Source organism: Vespa crabro, chromosome 15, assembly GCF_910589235.1.
Source record: "Vespa crabro chromosome 15, iyVesCrab1.2, whole genome shotgun sequence".
Lineage (NCBI taxonomy): Eukaryota > Metazoa > Arthropoda > Insecta > Hymenoptera > Vespidae > Vespa > Vespa crabro.
The window spans coordinates 2,334,015-2,354,014 of NC_060969.1; the positions used below are offsets into that span (position 1 = coordinate 2,334,015).

Consider the following 20,000-nt stretch of genomic DNA (forward strand, 5'->3'; position numbering starts at 1 on the left):
GGACCGGTATGAGAAGAGGAGTTGAGAAAGGGGAATGAGGAGGAAAAGGGGGAGGGAGGAGCAGGGTGGCAGGAGGTAGAGGGATGAGGGGAAAGGAACTGTGCAGGATACTCGATTTCCAAGCTCACGGAGCTCTCCGCGAGAAGACGTTGGCGTTGCGGCCGGCAAAATGCGGCTTCCGGCGATGCGATGCGGCTGCGACTCTTTCGTTGCGGCTGCCATTGCATCGTTGCTATTGCTGCTGCTGTTGCTGCTGTTGCTGTTGCCGCTGGTGGTGGCTGCTGGGGGCAAGTTCGCTTTGTCCAGGAACCGGTCGACGTGCCTACCAGGAGGTATAGGTAGAGGTAGGCACGCATCGATCCTCAAATCGGGCTCTCCAGCAGAGTATTCAGTGTCCGTTTGAACCACCCAGACTTCAAATAATAAATTTCACTGAACTGAAATTTATTATTTTTGTCTGAACCATTTTTGTTATCCCGTTGGAAAGATTTGCTTACTTCTTTTTTTTTCTTTTTTCTTTTTTTTTTTTTTTGTTTTTTCTATTTCCTTTTATATATAAATATTTGCCACCTTCGGATCTTGACGTTTTTTTTTTCTTTTTTTTTTTCTTTTTTCAAATCTCACAGAAGACTTGTCGATGATGATCTATTTTAATCAATTTTCTTTTTTTTCTTCTTTTCTTTTTCCTTTTGTTTTCTTTTTCTTCTTTCTCATCGTTCACAATTTATTCATGTTCAAAATAAACGATGATTTCGATATTTTCGAAATTTTCTTGTGTTAATTGCAGAGAATGTTCTTTCTTTCTTTCTTTTCTTTATTCCTTCTTAGAACTTCGTCGATTTGAAAAATTAGGAACGCATTAATTTCTAATTATGTAATTACCGTAAAATCGTCTGTTCGACTTGTCCCCACTGTTTTTTTTATTACCGATCTGTTCGATCATTTTTTATAATTTTGATAAAGAAGTAATAATTAGAGTATTAGATATTTGTACGATTAGAAAAAGTGTGTTTAAGAAATTCCATGGCATCTGATAAAATGGTTCTTCAATGTTAAAATGTCTTTAAAGATAAATTTTCATTCGGCCTTTTTCTCTTTCTCTCTCTCTCTCTCTCTCTCTCTTTACTAATACGTAATTATTACGTATTAATGTAATTAAACGTTTAAACATTATTAATACCTTTATCGAAGTTAATATATAATTCTCGTCAGTATGCTATTGAAATAGTCAGTTTATCAAAGCCCCAGCATACTTGTGCTGGTACTTACTTTGAAATCCCTATAGACCGCGAAAGGTATCCTCGTAATCAGAACAAACTCCAACCCTTTTGCTTGCTTGCTTACTATCCATGAAAGTTTCCAATGATCGTTGAATTTAAATTTTGAAGTCAATCTCTTTATCCCCCTTTTATAATATTACCATCACCATCACCTGTACCAGCACGACTACCATTACTACCACCACCACCACCACTATCACTACCATCGCCATCGCCATCGTCATCGCCATCGCTATTACCATCGACACAGCCCCGATTCTCATTTCTCTACTTCTATTATAACTTTAACAAATTTATCCAAATACGATCTATTAACTATATAGACTAGAAACAGGTCTTCTTGATTGCCATCAGAACCTGTTACTGACAAACTATTCTCATTGCATGATATCATACGTTCATTTACTGTCTATATCTATGTATCTATCATATACATTTTATTTATATATATATATATATATATATACATATACGCATATCTCTCAAAGTAGAAATTGACTAGATCAATCATAAGACGATACTTTGTAAGGTAGATTTTTTTATTCTATGATTTAATACGTTTCATTACCTTGTGTATGTATTTATCATGATAACCATGAGATGCATTTGCAAAAGATAGGATATAGGATATAGGAGAGAAAGAGAGAAAGAGAGAGAGAGAGAGAGAGAGAGAGAGAGAGAGAGAGAGAGAGAGAGAGAAAGAAAGAGACAGAGATATATATATAAAAGGAGGGTTAAAAGAGGAACGACGATATTGGCTTGGTGTTTAGGCGTTTCAGGTCGAAGCCAGCCGGACCAGTCGACTTGCATACCACGCCAGGTTCGCAGGCAGCCTCTACCTGCATTCCAACCTACCAGTCGACCTCATTCCGCCATTATACTATTTCATTTTCCTCGAACGTTCGCTCTTTTCTTCTATTCTTCTGTGAGTCTCAGACGACGTTCACTACGACGACGACGACGACTATGACAACGACAATGATTATGACTATGACTATGATTATGACGGCTATGAGGATAATGACGATGATGTTTAACAGTGAAAGGAAAAAAGTGAAAGAAAAAAAAAAAAAAAAGAAAAGAAAAGAAAAGAAAGAGAAGAGAAAAGTGGTCACGTATGGTCACACTTCACTTTCTTTGTCCTTGTTAACTACTTCCATCGAAGATATTAGAAGATAACAATTTTATCTAATATCACTATAACGAAATTATTTATAAATACATTTTCATTTTCCTCGGTATTCATTTATTTATTAACACATATTAATACATACATATATATATATATATATATATATATACACATGTAAAATGTAAATGTGATACGCTCGAATGTATTATCCGTTAATTATTTATTGACTCTATCAACGAGATCACGAAAATGTGACTAATTAAATATTCCTTCATGAATATTATGTATCATGGAAAATATTGTAACGCGATATGAATAACCCAGTCGTGTATTGGTCCTGATTAAAATAAACCTCTAATAACAAAATAGCCGCGACGATCACACGACGAGTAACTGACATTTGACAAAGAGTTAAATATTAATATATATATATATATATATATATATATATTAAATATTAATATATATATATATATATTTATTAGGACATCCCGTTAAAACGGTATAACCGAGTTTTAAACAGTTATCAGAAAATGGCCAAAGATAACGTTTAATAACGTAGGATTGTGCATACGTCTGTGTGTGTGTGTGTGCATTATTTCACATTCTCATTTCAAATCGAAACCCAAACTTTACACGTACGAAACTGGTTCGTTAATGAGTTCACGTTTTTCCTCTTAAACGATGTCTCTATTATCGATTTCGTATACATACATGTGTGTGTGCGGGTGTATGTATATATATATATATATATATATATATATATATATATATAAATATGAAATTTTTTACGAAATAATATCTCGATATAACGTCGAGTTCTTTCGCACAAATTTTCTACTTACTTTAATTGATCATTCAATTACAAAGTGACCCAACAAGCTACAATTTGTTTCCTTTATATATATATATATATATATATATATATATATATATATATATTATATGTATATTTATATATATTTTTCACTTTTGTGAAAAAATTCCTTTTACTAATTTTTATGATCAAATTTTAATAATTTCTATTGTAAAACAAGAGAGAGAGAGAGAGAGAGAGAGAGAGAGAGAGAGAGAGAGAGATTTAAATTACAGTAAGTTCGATAGCATACTAACTTTTCTTTATTTATAGCTAGCTAGTACACACGCTACCCCTTCGAGGCAAGCGACTCTCCCCTTCTCTGTTCCACCGGTGTTTCCATTGCGGCCTCGTTTCTCCCTCTCTCTTTCTCTCTCTCTCTCTCTCTCTCTCTCTCTCTCTCTCTCTCTCTCTCTCTCTCTCTCTTTCTCTTTTTCATTCAGTCAAGAAGTTGTGGTTCTCTTCTTTCAAGCTGGGGACGCTTAGATCCGTAAATTACCAACTTCCCCTTTATTGCGACTGTCCACTTTCGTTACGAGACGATATACTTTGCCTCTTTATTTTTTTCGCTTACTCTTTCTATCTGCCTGCTTGTCTGTCTGTCTGTCTGTCTGTCTGTCCGTCTGTTTTGCTTCTTCTTTTTATCTTCGGTATTAATCTGGTGTGTGTGTGTGTGTGTCTGTCTGTCTGTGTGTGTGTCTGTGTGTGTGTGTGTGTGTGTGTGTATTATATATTGTATTTTAATATTTTCATTATGGATTACGCTACTTTATTGTTTCCTTTTTTTTTCCACGTTATTTAGGTCCTAAAACATCTGATAATTTTGATTTACTCATTTCATTTCTTTTTTTTTTTTTTTTTTTTTTTTTTAATTTCTTTTTTCTTTTTTGCTTTTTTATTACTTTTTTTTTCAACGTAAGAAAAAGAAAAAGAAAAACTTAAAAAATTTGTTTCCAACGTAATAACGTAAATTCACTTTAATCATCGATTTATCGAAATAAGAAACAACCATTCGAAATGAGGAAACATTCTCTTAAAGCCTCTAAAGTGATATTCACGTCAAAGGACGTATTCTATGGCATTTAATAAGATCGTTTCTAACAAATATGGTAGAACTTTGACGACGAAAACGAAGCAATTAAATCGTACTAGCGATGTAAACCGGCATGATCTAATAACAACGCTGTAAACGGAGCGAATGACGATTTAATGGCGATATAAACGTGGCTTGGCCGAGCATATAATCAATAAATTCCTTAATCAGTATCGACATAGATATGTGATCACGGAGCTACTCCAAAGCGATCTTCACAAGATCATCGTCAGCCCGCAGCACCTAAGCCCCGATCACATCAAGGTCTTCCTTTATCAAATTCTTCGAGGTAAGTTCTCATATTTATTCTTCTTTAATCTTCTTTTATTCTTCTATCTTTTCTTTTTTGTTTTATTTTTTTCTTTTTAGCGATGCATATACAATATAATATATTTATAAGTACCTATCTATGTCATCTACGAAGCTTATTTATTAAACATTGGCACGCGTAAATATATAGAGGGGAGGGGGAGGGGGTGTTGATTCTAAGGATGTAACCACAAAAAAAAAAATGAAGCGAATTACTCACGATTTATCTACATCAAGCGTTATCGAGATTTTTCAAACTTAAACGCGAACTTTTTAAATAATCGTAATTGTTGGATACTTTGACGTAATAAAAAAAAAAAAAAAAAAAAAAAAAAAGAAAGAGAGAGGGGTAGGGAAATTAATCTTAGATTATATGATAAATTCTATCGAAAGTACAATGTGACGGGTGTGGAAAGTTTTAAAAAAATATTTTCCAAGTCTTAGCAACGAACGAAACGACGATTTTAAAAAAATGATGAAGAAAAGGAGAAGACTATAATACAATGAAAAAGGGATATTTTATGGATAGAAAGGAAGACGACGGATCAATTTGCCTTCTCTCATGGCTGATACGGCTCCTTCCTTGAAACTACCAGTACCAGCAGATTACATTTTCTCTCTCTCTCTCTCTATTTCTATCTCTGTCTCTTTCAACTGTCAACCTCTAGAGAAGGTCATTTTGACAGAGCATTACGAGCTGTTCGTGGTTCGTTACACTCGACTCAATTTCCTGCAACGGCTCTCGAGAAACGGTAACCGCCAAAATGTACGAGCTATTTGCATGACTCTCTCTCTCTCTCTCTCTCTCTCTCTCTCTCTCTCATTCACTCACTCATTCACTCACTCACTCACTCACTCACTGATTCTGTATCTGCGTATATACATTTACTATCTATTTATCTATCTATCTCTAAACAGACACGTGTCATTTTCTCAAACAAACACCTCTTGACTGTTAAATAATCTTCGCGTGTAACAAACGTCATAAAACAACTAGCCAAAGAATATTATCGAGATAGAGATAGATTACTTCTCGAAGAAACGATTTCGTATTCTAAACGGTGATACTTTAACGGATAGAAGTGGAAGAAAGAAAGAAAGAAAGAAAGAAAGAAATACAAATACGAACAGAATCAAAGAAATTTCGAAGTCCTTAGACAATACTTTTTTCTTTTTTTTTTTTTCCCCTACTAGACGTTAGACTTTCAAATGAAGGACTGAGAGACTGATACATATGTGTGTGTGTGTATATATCTGTATCGAAAGAAGAATCAGTAAGAAAAATAAAACGAATGATCCGTCAGATAAACGAAATGTACTTTGAGCTTGAAAATAAAACAACAACGTCACTGTGTCCAAAATTTAATCTTCAGTTCAATGTCATCGAAATAAAAGAGACTGTTAAGAAAAGAGAGAGAGAGAGAGAGAGAAAAAAAAGAGAGAGAGAGAGAGAGAGAGAGAGAGAGAGAGAGAGAGAGAAAAAAAGAAAAACAAAGAAAAAACAAGTCGAAGAGAAAAAGCAGTACAAGATTTCACGAAGATTGTATACTAATTTTTTAACGGGAATTGAAATCATTTGGTGGTAGCAATAATATTATGATTCTCTTAAGATCGATCGGAAATTTTTAACTAAGTAGAAGAAAGAGGGAGGAGAGGAAAACTCTTGGGAGTAATTTGGAATAATCAGGATCCACTTTAAATTACGGTGAGAGAGAGAGAGAGAGAGAGAGAGAGAGAGAGAGAGAGAGAGAGAGAGAGAGAGAGAAAGAGAGAAAGAGAGGAAGGAAGAAGTTGAAACTTTGGTTTCTTCTGTTAGGTGGGTGACGTAAAGGTATTCAAGCACGTCCGGTTTTCCGGGAAAGGCTCCGGGGAATGTAGTTAGCTAGTTGAAATTTTACGAAACCCTTGAAAAAGGAATAAAAGAAGTAGTGGAAGAAGAAGAGGAAGAAGAAGAAGAAGAAGAAGAAGGAAAAGAAAATGATGATGGTGATGAAGGAGGATACGGAGGAAGGAAAAACGGGAAAAGAAAGGAAATGGTTAAAAAAAAAAAGGAAAGGAAAAGAAAAGAGTGTGCTTATAAAAATCCATGATGGCATATTGCATCGTTGGAAATGACGAGAACCCATGGAACTCGAGAGACGACACGGCAGTAGTCCTCTTCTCGGCTAGGTAAATAGGATCGTTTCTATTCATCCCTCGGGATCATCCTGGGGACTCTTGACGATGCCCGATAGACGACGACGACTATCTCTCTCTCTCTCTCTCTCTCTCTCTCTCTCTCTCTCTCGCTCTCTCTCTCTCTCTCTCTTTTTCTCTCTGCCTCTACATTGTCTGCTTTCCTAGAGAATTATCATCTTCTCGTTCGTGTTATATCACGGCCAGATTTCTCACGATCGTCTCGATTTTTTTTTTCTCTTAACACCGTTTAGATACTTATTATTCCTATCCTATCATGGTACTTTATAAATCCAAAACAAATTTTTATCCCCTTTTACAAGCATTCATTCAGACTATCGAATTCGACTATTTTTTCTTAAATTGTTTTTTCTTTTTTTTCTTTTTCTTTTTCTTTTTTTTTTTTTTTTTTTAAATAAAAAAATCAATCTATTCAGTCAATACCTTTCACAATTTTTTTTTCTTTTTCTTTTCTACAATACATTTAATATCTAATGAAATATATAAGAAAATTTATTATCTATTATTTTAATTTACATTCATTATTGTTAAAAAAAAAAAAAAACAATAGAAAAAACGTGTTTCAAAATGTTTATGAACGTTTTAAGAACATATATATATATATTTTTTTTTTCCTTTTCTCTTCTCTTAATAATTTCAGCAATTTTGCACAGTTGAACCAATACGAATTTTTTCTTTTCTTCTCTTCTCTTCTCTTATTTTTTTTCTTCTTTTTTTCTTTTTCTTGTTTCAACTCGTTAATAGAAAGATATCATTTGAATGAGAAAGAACATTGATTAACATTTTTGCATAAAATTCTCCGGTTATATATTTCACGTAGCTACTTGAAATTACAAAGCTAAAGAAGGAGTAACCGATATTAAGGATCCATAAGAGAAGGATCCTTTGGGTGCTTGGCATATCGGGATGTAAAAGATTCTTAAAGAAAGAAGGGGTTAGTGGAGAGAGGCAAAGAGAGAGAGAGAGAGAGAGAGAGAGAGAGAGAGAGAGAGAGAGAGAGAGAGAGAGAGAGATAGTGGTCCTTGCAATTTTTTTTTTTGATCTTACCGCGAGAAGCAGCGACTTTGTGATTTCTGCCGGATGAAAGGGGTCTTCCTTCTGAAGGATCGAACGAGTGCTGCCGTTGCGATTTCTCACGTACACTTTGACTTTCTCCCTCGTCTCTCTTCTCTTTCTCTCTCTCCTTCTCTCTCACACACACAAAATTTCATTTCAAAGGGAGAAGAAGAATGTTAAAGAAAAAAAATATATATATATATATATATATATATAATTCGTGCGTGCAGCTGTGTGCGTGTGCATGCTAGTAGTTACACGCGTATATTGCATCTTTTTCTTGATTTTCTTATTACGAGTTTAGAAATCTTTCCAAAAGTTCGAACAACGAGAAATAACCGAAAGATTGTTTTTTTTTTCCTTCTTTTCTACTTATTGAATTATTTTTTTTCTTTCTTTTTTTTTTTTTTAAATTTTTATTAATATTTTCGATACGATCCTAATTTGTTTTTTCTTTTCTTTTTGTTTTTATTTTTCTTTCTTTTTTTTAATTTTCATCCCCCCTTCAACGAAATATAGCTGTAGTGACAAAATAAAGAATACAATATAGCGAAGCTTTAAAATAATAATTATATTTATTTATTTTTTACCTTTTTTTTTCTTTTTTTTTTTTTTTTTTATCATCATAGACAAATACGTTCGATGCCATTTAGTATATACCCTAACATGATGAAAGTGTGTGATACATTTTCTATGTCTTAGTTTTTATTGTTGTTTCCTTCCCTTATATTCCTTTTTCGTTAATATACGCAGTCATATCTTTTGATCGAACCAAACGATCGAAATTATTTGTCCGGAGTTGCTTTATTTTCTCTTTTTTTTTTTTTTTTTTTTTTCTTTCTTTTTTATCGTCCGTGAAAATCCAACGATTCGTCGAAAACGCATATTTTACACTTGGGATCGGTAACTGGCAACTGGAGTGCTAACACGCGCGAATGATTTATACGAGCGACGACAGCGATCACGAAATGCGAGATACGATATTCGAAATCTGTATGATTGGTTGGGTATGGTTCGACGAATGCTGAATGACATGGCGAAAGAGAGCAGAGCGAGAAATATCATCGGAAACTAGCGAAAAAAAAAAGAAAGTAAAAAAATGGCATCTTTTTATTGAAACATATCATTCGAAATAAATTTCTACATTAATTTCTATATTAATCTTTATCGATGATCACATTTGAATCATATTTAAAAAATTAATGAATTCAACCTAATCACATACACACACACACACACACACACACACATACACGCATACACGTACGTTTTGTCAATTATTTACTACGATGATAATCGATATGACGATAATGCTAATTATTAATTTAAATCGTCATACAAAACAAATTGTTTCGATCCGATCATCTTCCAATTCGTAATACGTTTCATTTTATATCATTTGGCGTGAAATAAAGACGAACGATTTATGGAAAAATATGTACATACCTAAGGCTAGTGAACCGTCAAGATCGACCGCCAAGACGAGGCCGATGATCTTTGAAGATCGTAGAAAGATTTACTGAGAAGAAAAAGATAGACAGATAGATAGATGGAGAGAGAGAGAGAGAGAGAAAGAGAGAAAGAGAGAAAGAGAGAGAGAGAGAGTCGATCTTCTCACGGGTTGTGCGTTTCGGTCGTTCGAACTTTCCCACCCGGTATAAGGTGGCACGTAAAGCCCGGACAGATAGAGCAGAGAGCTCCTCTTCTTCTCTTCTTGACTGGTCCGAAACCAGTCCTACCGCCGCCCATCCGTGACCCCAGACCCCGTCATCCGGTCGGTTGCTCACCACGATGCTCTCTCTCTCTCTCTTTCTCTTTCTCTTTCTCTCTTCCTCAAGCTCGCTCTCTCTCTCTCTCTCTCTCCCCCTCTCTCTCTTTCTTTCTCTCTTTCGCTCTTTCGCTCTCTTTATCTTTTCTTTCGTGATCTTTTAATTAACGAGTTCACCTTTACAAAGAAAAACATGGCTGATATCAAAAGTCGCCTCTTTCAAAGTGCGCCGCGTTACTCTTTATCTTATTTTATAAATATATATATATATATATATATATATATATATATATATATATATATATACGTACGTATATATGTGTATATAGATTTTTTTTTTCAATCTCTTTTTTAAATCAAAAGGTAATTGATGAATATATATTGTTCGGAAAAAAAGAAAGACAAAAAAGAAGAGAAGAAAATAAAAAAAAAATAAAAAAAAAAAAAAAGATAAAAAAGAAAAGAAGGAAGGACAAAAAATAACTTCTTATTCTTTTGTCATAAAAGAAATCTCGATATCATCTCGTTCGAATATATTATCAGTCTATCACTACTCCAAGTCACAATTGCACAATTCGACTCTCAAGTGGATGTCCGATTGTGACGTAATCGTCAAGAGAGTTGCAACGAGAGAATCACACCGATTGCTCTCTCTCTCTCTCTCTCTCTTTCTCTCTTTCTTTCTCTCTCGGTTGCTCGATTCGAGCTGTTGAAGTTTCGTATTCGCGAGGCGTGCTTGTTTTATTTAAACGACCTCTCCCCCCCTCTCTCTCTCTCTCTCTTTCTCCCTCCCTCTCTCTTTCCTCTCTTTCTTTTTCTATCTCGTGCAAACGCACTCTTAACGAGTTTTCCGTCCTCGGGAACGTGCCATCGATTCTACCATCCTGTATACATATACATATACATATACATACACATATATATATATATACACATATGCACGCGTTTAACTGCATTACGTAGATAAGCTTATAAGGAGAAAGACGGATCATTATTAACAAAAAAAAATGTCGACTCAACAAAATCAGCCCAAAGTCTTAAGTGAAAAAAGAAAAAAGAAAAAAAAAAGAAAAGCAATGACATGCTTATGTTATTTATTATAACATTCGTATTCGTTAATTAGAAATATCGTAATGTATATATATATATATATATATATCGATATATATATATATATATCGATTAAGTGGGGATCAACTTTCTAAAGTATGTAGTACTACTTGTCAGTAGTCAGGATCAGTGCTTAGTCAGACATCGAGTCCGACGTTCCCGAGTAAGCAAGAAAGTCCCTCGGATATATTCGATCGTCCTAGTTTCTCTGCCATTATATTTTTTAGCCAAATTTCATGACAACGATGATGTAAAGAAACATACACCAGAAATACAATATACAATAGAATACTCGTAGCAAATTTAGAAAAAATAAGGAAGAGAATAGAAAATAAAAGAAAAAGAAAAAAAAATAAATGAATGAATGAATGAATGAATGAATGAATGAATAAATAAATAAATAAGGAGAAAAAGGGGAAAAAAAAGAATCGAAGGAAGGAAACAAATTTTACACAGCTTTCGATGTTTCGCATGCAAATGAATGCGCTGCATTCTCGATCGTTCGAAATCGACCGACAAGGAGGTTAACGACAGGTGCCTGATCAAGGACAATGTACTGGCAACTGGGAGAAGCAAAAGCGATTGTACGTACCGATGACCTTGCTTACGTTAATACGCGACGCAGCCAGTCCTTCGACCTTGACTTTCGTACACAGTCGACGCTTATACCAGCGCGTATAATATATACTGCCGCTTTCTTTACTCTCGCATTTCCTTTCTTTCTTTCTTTTTTTCTTTCTTTCTTTGTTTCTTTCTTTCTTTCTTTCTTTCTTTTTGTCTTTCTTTAAAAATTTTCCTTCCCTTTCTTTTTTCTCCGTGAGAGACTCTATCGATCCGTCGTCCGACGCCCCTGGAAAGGAAGAAATGATGAATCGACATCGACTTTGGGTGAATGCACATGCATATGCGCTTCTACGTGTACATGCACATGCATAACCAAGTACGATGAACCCTGGAATGTCGATTCAGACTGACCTAAGATATTGCAACTCTCTTTGAATTGTTTCATTTAACCAAAGATTTTTCATTCCTTTCAATAGATCTCTCTGTATTTCTCTTATCTTTTCTTTTTTGTTATTTGGTTTGTATTTTGTTTTTTTTTTTTTTTCTTTTTTGCCTTGTTTTCTATTTTTCCTTCGTTACTATTTACCTATACGATTGCATCGTCGATATTATTAATAGAGAAGTAAGGGATTTTTTTAGATTGGACGAGAAAGCGATAATAAAATGACTTACGTGCGCATAGTCATCGTTGTTTCTTGCATTACATATTAGATTCAACGATGTTGCACTATAAACCCATCATTCCAATGTCTTAACATAAGTGAAGTTACAAACGTCATCGTTAATGTTACTAATAGAATGGATAGAGTAACAAAGACTCTAGGATTACGAGAGAGAGAGAGAGAGGGGGGGGGGAGAGAGAGAGAGAGAGAGAGAGAGAGAGAGAGAGAGAGAGAGAGAGAGAGAGAGAGAGAGATAATCAAATGACTATGCATCTACAGTCACCACACGATTTCTTGTTCTACATATACGATTCAACTAATGTTTGCACTGTAACCATCGTTTCAATATCTCTTAACGTAAACGAAATTACAAAGCAAAACGCCATCGTCAATGTCATTCGATAGAGTCCATTGTTCTTACCATAGGACACATTTCTATTCGGATAATGAATTAGTGAATTTGTAAAATTTTGGAGAAATTGTAAAAATAATTTTGATAAAAAAAAAAAAAAAAAAAAAAAAGAAAAGAAAAAGAAAAGGAAAAGACGCAAAAAATATTCAAACAAAAGGAAACATCAAAACGAATTAGTGATCGTTTAACGGTATAATCGAAGTGTGACAAAAAGAGAAATGAGACTATGATACTTCCTTAGTTTAATGAACTCGTAAAGATAATAATACGGACAAAAGAATAGCGCTTAGATTGGTTGTGTGAAATGACAACGATGAAGTGCGGCGTGGCGCTTCTTTGTGAATCAGCTGATCGATCGCGTCGCGAAATAGAAGAAGAAAGGAGAAGAAGGCCGTTGAGGGATGAGGGCAAAGTCAGGTGTGTATTTTAAGAAGCGAAAGAAGAGAGGGAGAAAGGGGTGGAGGAGGAGAACTGAAAGGTGGAAGAGGAGAAGGAGAAAGAGGAGAAGGAGGAGGAGGAGAAACCGTTGGACGAACGATTCGTTGACCTTGCAGATAATTTTGAAGTTAGCGTGCAATCGTCGTCGCTTTCAGCAACAAAATGTATTAAACAAAGAAAGAGAGAGAGAGAGAGAGAGAGAGAGAGAGAGAGAGAGAGAGAGAGAGAGAAGCAAGCTTTTTTATATATACCATATAATCATGGTCATTGAACTTTTTTAAATATGTATATATATAAGGTGGACTAAAAGTTCCTAATCTATTTGAAAAAATCAATTACTATTTTTTTTTATACGTTTTAGGCTAATTTTTTTTTCAAATTGTAAAACCGTAAGTCTAGGAATATAAAAGCATGTGTGTGTGTGTATGTGTGTGTGGTGTGTAAAAAGAGATATGAATGATTCTCATAACCCATACATACATACATAGATACATACATACATACATACATACATACATACACATACATAGTTCTGGATTGCATGTAAATCCAAATATCGCTTTTCCTGTAATCGCAAAGCGTAAGCTTCGGATTAAGCTGGACTAATTATAGAGATAATTGAAAGCGATCTACCACATATAACGCTTACCACGATTGAATATATTATTCATACACTTGGGATATAATATCGATATAGATACATATCTTATCGATTTTGATACAAACGATGGACTATCAATTCTCAATTGCATTTCTAATATCGAAGGAAGTACGACAAAAGTAAAATGATACAATGATAATAATTTTAAAGATTCAGACGAATTACCGTTATACACTTGTTAAATTATATGTATATATATATATATATATATATATATATATATTCAATGAAGAATTACTTGCGACGAAAAAAGGTATAATTTAAGAGGTGGGTGGGGGTGGAGGAAAGAATAAAAAAAAAATTACAATACCGGAGAATACTTTAAGAAAAAGAAATGAAGAAAGAAAGGAAAAATCCGTTGATCCGGATGAAGAAAAATGCTTCTTCCTTCTTCGTTCGTCTGAAGAGAGTAAAAAGTAAAGGAGAGATGAGAAATCCATCGTGAGTGAAACCCGTCGGCGGGAGACTTTAATTACCGAAGGGTAGATTCCTAACCGGACGCAACCCACGGGGCAGATTACCCCAGTAATATTAGCGAGTTTTATTGCAGGGAGAGAAAAGTCTAGCTGCTTGAATGCAGCAGCATGACTCACGGCACATTCATCTGGCACTGATGTTCCTGCTCTTATTGCAGCCTCACCTTCAACAGCAGTCATCCCTTCCTTCTTCTCCTATTCCATCACCACAACTTGCACCACCCCTTTTACACCCCTCTTTTTCTTACCCTTCACATTATTTCTCTCTCTCTCTTTCTCTTGTGCGCGCGCGCTCGTGCTCTTTTAGCTTCTTTCATCTCTCTACATTTTCTCTCTCTTTCTATCTATCTATCCATCTATCTATCCATCTATCTATTTGTCTATTCATTCATATATATATATATATATATATATATATATATATATATATATATATATATACATTTCGAAAAAAATCATTCTCGCATGATTTTCCATGCTAATTAATTTCTACTTGTAAGTAGAAAATACCACGAAATTTAGTCGGATATATTCACTAAACGATAAGAGGAGGAACTACATGTGATACTATAACCGAGATTACAATAGCGCAGAGGTGTATCGATGATTGGAACGGTAAACGGTACATCGATATAGACGGGACTGTATTCTATCGTTTCGCATCCTATTACATACATACATAGCATCGACGTGTAAACCGAGTTGAACTGTTATCATATCAACCCATAATCATATACTGGAATTATATTTGCTGTCCCATGGAGAAATAATTGATTTCAATGATTTCATGAAATAAATGATATGATATTTACTATTATAGTTTTATGTTCAATATTAAATTTTTAGCTTTTGATAAAACGAAAGAAAAAAGAAAATGGGGAGAGGGGGAAGGAAAACAAATAGGCTAATAACTCACGTTCGTGAGTTTTTTCGACAACTCTTTTCTGGCCTTTTTTTTTTTTTTTTCATTTTTTTTTTCATTTTTTTTTTTTTCCTTTTTTCTCGCTAACCCTTCGGTGTAACAACGGGTTCTATACGTAGCTTAGAACTAAAATAGGGGACGTGGAGGGGAAGGGTTTGACGGGGTATGAAAAAACGGGAGTGGGGGGAGGGAGGGAGGATACGTTTGGGGTGCGAACTGAATAGGGAACGGATTATCGGTCCTCCCTTTAAACACAGCTACATCTCGCTTATGCGGAAGGGGATAGGCGAGTAGGGAGCTAACGACGCGACATAGATAGGCATAGACGTAAATACGGATGTAGATATAAACGTGGAGAGACGCCTATAGAGATTTTGTGTGTGTGTGTGTGTGTGTGTGTGACAGAAGGAGAAAGAGAGAGATAGAAAGATACAGAGACACTACCATAGACGTAGACATAGACATAGACATAGACATAGACATAGACATAGACATAGACATAGACATAGACATAGACATAGACGAACGTTCTCGCGGAAGCTAAACGCCGGATAATCTCTTCTGAATGCTAGAGCGAAGTGGCCTTAACGAGCACGCCATGATATTTCTTCGCGTGAAATCGAGGTCGAGGAATTCGAGATATTCTCTTCCCCCCCTCTCTTTCTTTCTCTTTCTCTCTTTGAAAAACTTACAATTTTTTCTTTGTCTGTTTTCTATATATATATATATGTAAATATTGATGATTAAAATAATCAAAAATGATTCCCTTTTTCTGTTTTCAATTTTAGGTCTGAAGTATCTTCACTCAGCCAGAATTCTCCATAGAGATATCAAGCCAGGGAATCTTTTAGTGAACAGCAATTGCGTCTTAAAAGTAAATATGTCCTTCTGGAAAAAAAAAAGGAAGAAAGAAAAAAAAAAATAACCTAGCCAATTTACTTTTCGTCACATCGAACTATCATTACCAATTATTATATATAAAAAAAATTTACGTCAAACAGATCTGTGATTTTGGATTGGCACGCGTGGAAGAGCCCGACCAGAACAAGCACATGACTCAGGAAGTGGTAACGCAGTATTATCGTGCCCCGGAAATTCTAATGGGTGCACGACATTATACCGCAGCCGTCGATGTATGGAGTGTCGGTTGCATTTTCGGCGAGCTTCTTCGACGACGAATTCTCTTTCAAGCTCAGAGTCCTGTGCAACAGGTAACCATATCTTCTCGATCTTATATCTTGTTTGCCTCGTTATATAAACATACATATATACATACATGCATGCATACATGCATACATGCATACCATGCATACATGCATATATGTATCGTCGTACAGGTGAAAAAAAGAAAAGCTTTCGGAAAACCGAATTAACTTCTTTTGCGATACGCGTTATAAAGAATATGAAAAAGAAAAAAGAATAAGGAAAACAAGAAAAAAAAAAGAAAAGAAGAAAAAAGAAGAAAAAATTAATTTATAAAGCACAAACAAAAACGCATCGACGAAAGATGATTTACGAAAAAAATCTGCCGATTTTTTTCCGATATAAACGTAACGCTTAAAAAAATTTTTAAGGGGTGGGGAGAGAGAGAGAGAATGAGAAATAGAGGAAAAGAGATAAAGAGATAATTTAAAACTTGACGTCGAAGTTTCGTTTATAATGATCTTTCTATTTTTCTTTTTCTTTTTTTTTTTATTTTTCTCTCAGTTGGAATTGATCACGGAACTGCTAGGCACCCCAACCCTCGAGGACATGAGGTACGCTTGCGAGGGTGCAAGGACTCACATGCTGAGGCGTGCACCGAAACCACCCTCGTTGACGGCTCTCTATACCCTCAGCAGCCAGGCGACGCACGAGGCCGTCCATTTGCTCTGCCAGATGCTAGTCTTCGATCCTGTAAGTCTTCTCCCTGCTGTGTCACTACGAGAACGCCTAGGGGTTATTTTCTCCTAGGGATGAAGTTCTGGATTACATTCGGCACTACTAACATTCCCAGTTTCATTTCGATTCTTCTATAATGGCACCGATCAATTTGCTGCTTCGTTGTTAAAGAATAATAGCGTAAAACTTTGACGATGAATTATGTTTCATCGATTTTCACAAGAAATATTATTTTCATTTCAAGGATTAACGATCCAATGTGCGTTTCTATCGAAACGAATAAATTGTTTAAATCGATATAGAGCAGCAAGGGGAGGGGGAAGGTAGGGATGGCGTAGAATTATCGTACAATAATAAATATTCTATAATGGAACTAAACGGTGGGAAGAAAAGTGAAAGGGGGACAAAAAAAATAAAGGTTCTTGCGCGAGCCATATGGATGACAGTATGTTGCAGTAGTAATGGGGAGAGGAATGTGGGGGCTGGTAAAACGTGTGAGGGTTTCTTTCGTCGAGAGAACGTGCAATTTAAACGGCACGATCATATTCACGATATATCCACTAAACTATTTCGAAATATGTTTATTGAATCGTTCGTCAATCGTAAACCAGTGAGCAGTCAGTCGATTTCACGAATGTGCACGAAACGAAAAATGGTTTCTATCAGGATATGAAGTTGTTTCTTCTATTAATTTACATCGTCTCTCTTTAAGAAAAATAATTGCATGCTAAGTTCCTTTTTTTTTTTTTTTTTTAATAATAATAAATTAGATATACACGTACGAAAGATACTTTTGTTAAAAGATATTAAACTAACTTGAGAAAGAAAGATGTAATACTGCGACTATTGCCACAGTTGGTATCCCTGACAAGGGCATCATTATCGACGTGTCTGATACATACTTAGACCACTCCCTCAATGTTCCCACAGGACAAGAGGATCACCGTGGTGGATGCCCTGGCGCATCCTTATCTGGACGAGGGAAGACTCAGATATCACTCGTGCATGTGCACGTGTTGCTACACAACGAGTGCTGGGATGAGACAGTACACTGGGGATTTCGAGCCAGCGACTACTCATCCCTTCGACGATCTCTGGGAGCGAAAACTGACGAGCGTGCAGCAGGTGAAAGGTAAGACAAATAAAATAAGCCAAGAATATCTGAATATCTTTTTTATAATCGATTATGGACGTGTATATTCATGTTATTTAATCAAACTGTTCTAACCTGTACGAAATTCATTCATTAATCTTGATCGTAATCACGATGCGGATAATGAATCGGAATGGGGAAAAAAAAAAAAACAAAAAACAAAAAAAATAATAAACGAAAAAATAAAAAGAAAAAGAAATCAAACAGAATTTCTTAAGACAACGTGTCCATTGTTAAACCCGAAACGAATTTGTCATTTTTATCTTGTTACAGAGGAAATGCACAAATTTATAGCGGAGCAGCTGAATACGTCGCGCGTGCCGCTCTGCATAAATCCGCAGTCCGCGGCATTCAAGAGCTTCGCAAGGTAAGCCGTAGGTGGCGGATCTTCAACGTCGCCCAGGCACAGACCCACAGATCGATGATCTTCCCACGATCGTTTACGAAATAGTCAGAAAAAAAAAACAAAACAAAAGATATAAGAAAACAACAAATAACCGATCAACAACCGACTAACAAACCAACCAACCTACTAATCAACTAACCAACCAACCATTTATCCAACCAATCAATCAGATTAACCTAAAATCCAACAAAACCGATCCACCGAGTTGGTCCACAGATAAAAAAAAAAACAAAAAAAAAGCAAAAAAAACCATCAAAAATTTCCCCTCAATTTCCACATCCATTCTTCCACCCTTAACTTTTTTCACCCTACATCCTCCATCCTATCCCATTCCAACCCACCTCCTCCCCTCCACCAGCAAGCAGCAACAGCAGCATCGGAAACACCAGCCTTCTCCTCATCGAGTCATCATCGACGATCTTTTTGTCTCTCTCTCTTTCTCTCTCTAGTTCGTTTCCTCCCTTCTCCTCCCTCTCTTCATCATCGATATCATATTTCCTCCATAGTAAATCCTTCTTTCTTAAAAAAATCTTTCCTTCCTTTTTTCTCGATCCTTCTTCTTCTTCTCTTCCAATAACTTTCATCGAAAAAAAATTTATATATACATACATACATATATATATATATATATATATATATATATATATATGTATGTGTCATATATATAAATAACAGAATTAGACTCTAGCGATACGTAGAGGTGCACACAGTGTTTTGAAAAAAGTTCGAACTATAACAATGGACCAAGCCGAGAATCAGTATAATTATATTATATATTAGAACACATGACGATATGATAACTAAAATTGATATGGAAGATATGAGAGATAACAGATTTACAAAAAATAAAAAAAAATACAAAAAGAAAAAAAAAGAAATAGAAGGACACTCGGACATTGTTTTAACGATGTATTTGAAAGAACATATTTGAACAAAACATTAAAAAAAAAAAAAGAAAAAAAAAAGAAAAAGAAAAAAAATATAAAAAAAAATAGAAAGAAAGAAAGAAAAGAAAAAGAAAAGAAGCAAAAGCTGTGAGAGTTTATGAAGGACGATGGGGGGAGGGTCGAGACAGAAGGATCATAGCAACGGACTCGAAACGAGCCAAAAAAGAGATCTTTTGTCTTGGCAACTCATCCTTACACCCTCTCTGTCTCACTCTTTTCCCTCCCTTTTTCTTGATTTTCTTTTTCTTTTTGCTCTCTTTATTCTCTCTTTCACTTCCTTTCCTTTTCTTTCTATCTCTTCTATCTCTTCTTTCTTATCTCTTTCTCTCTTACTTCTTTTTATCTTATACTATTTGAAATTCTTTTCCGTGACGTTAGAGACCAAATGAAAAAAATAAGAAAAAAGAAAAAAAGTAAGAAAATAAAAAGAAAAAAGAAAAAAAGATCAAAATAAAATAAAATGAAAAGTGAGAAAGAACAGAGAATGCTCCTTTAAGACAAATTCGTTAGAGACCAAATCCTCCACCGACAAAAGAGTAAGGACGAGAGTGTAACGCGTCGTCTGTCACATCTTTTGCCCAATCAAAATATAAATAAATAAAGAAATAAAGAAAGAAATAAAGAAAGAAGGAAAGAAAGAAAGAAAGAAAGAAAGAAAGAAAGAAAGAAAGAATGAAT

At 35.0% G+C, this 20,000-nt stretch overlaps 1 protein-coding gene across 2 annotated transcripts in view; it reads left to right on the top strand.

Annotated features, from left to right (window-relative positions):
* Positions 1-20,000, top strand: part of LOC124429303 (serine/threonine-protein kinase NLK) — a 106,232-nt gene that overhangs the window by 79,450 nt on the left and 6,782 nt on the right. For both annotated transcript variants that reach the window (XR_006943422.1, XM_046974407.1), the window contains exons 4-9: positions 4,544-4,650; positions 15,724-15,809; positions 15,937-16,146; positions 16,643-16,831; positions 17,747-17,948; positions 18,243-18,336. Coding sequence is in view for 1 of the 2 variants with exons in the window: in XM_046974407.1 (XP_046830363.1) it covers positions 4,544-4,650; positions 15,724-15,809; positions 15,937-16,146; positions 16,643-16,831; positions 17,747-17,948; positions 18,243-18,336 (888 nt within the window). In the remaining variant the exon portion in view is untranslated. The remainder of the gene's footprint in view (positions 1-4,543; positions 4,651-15,723; positions 15,810-15,936; positions 16,147-16,642; positions 16,832-17,746; positions 17,949-18,242; positions 18,337-20,000) is intronic.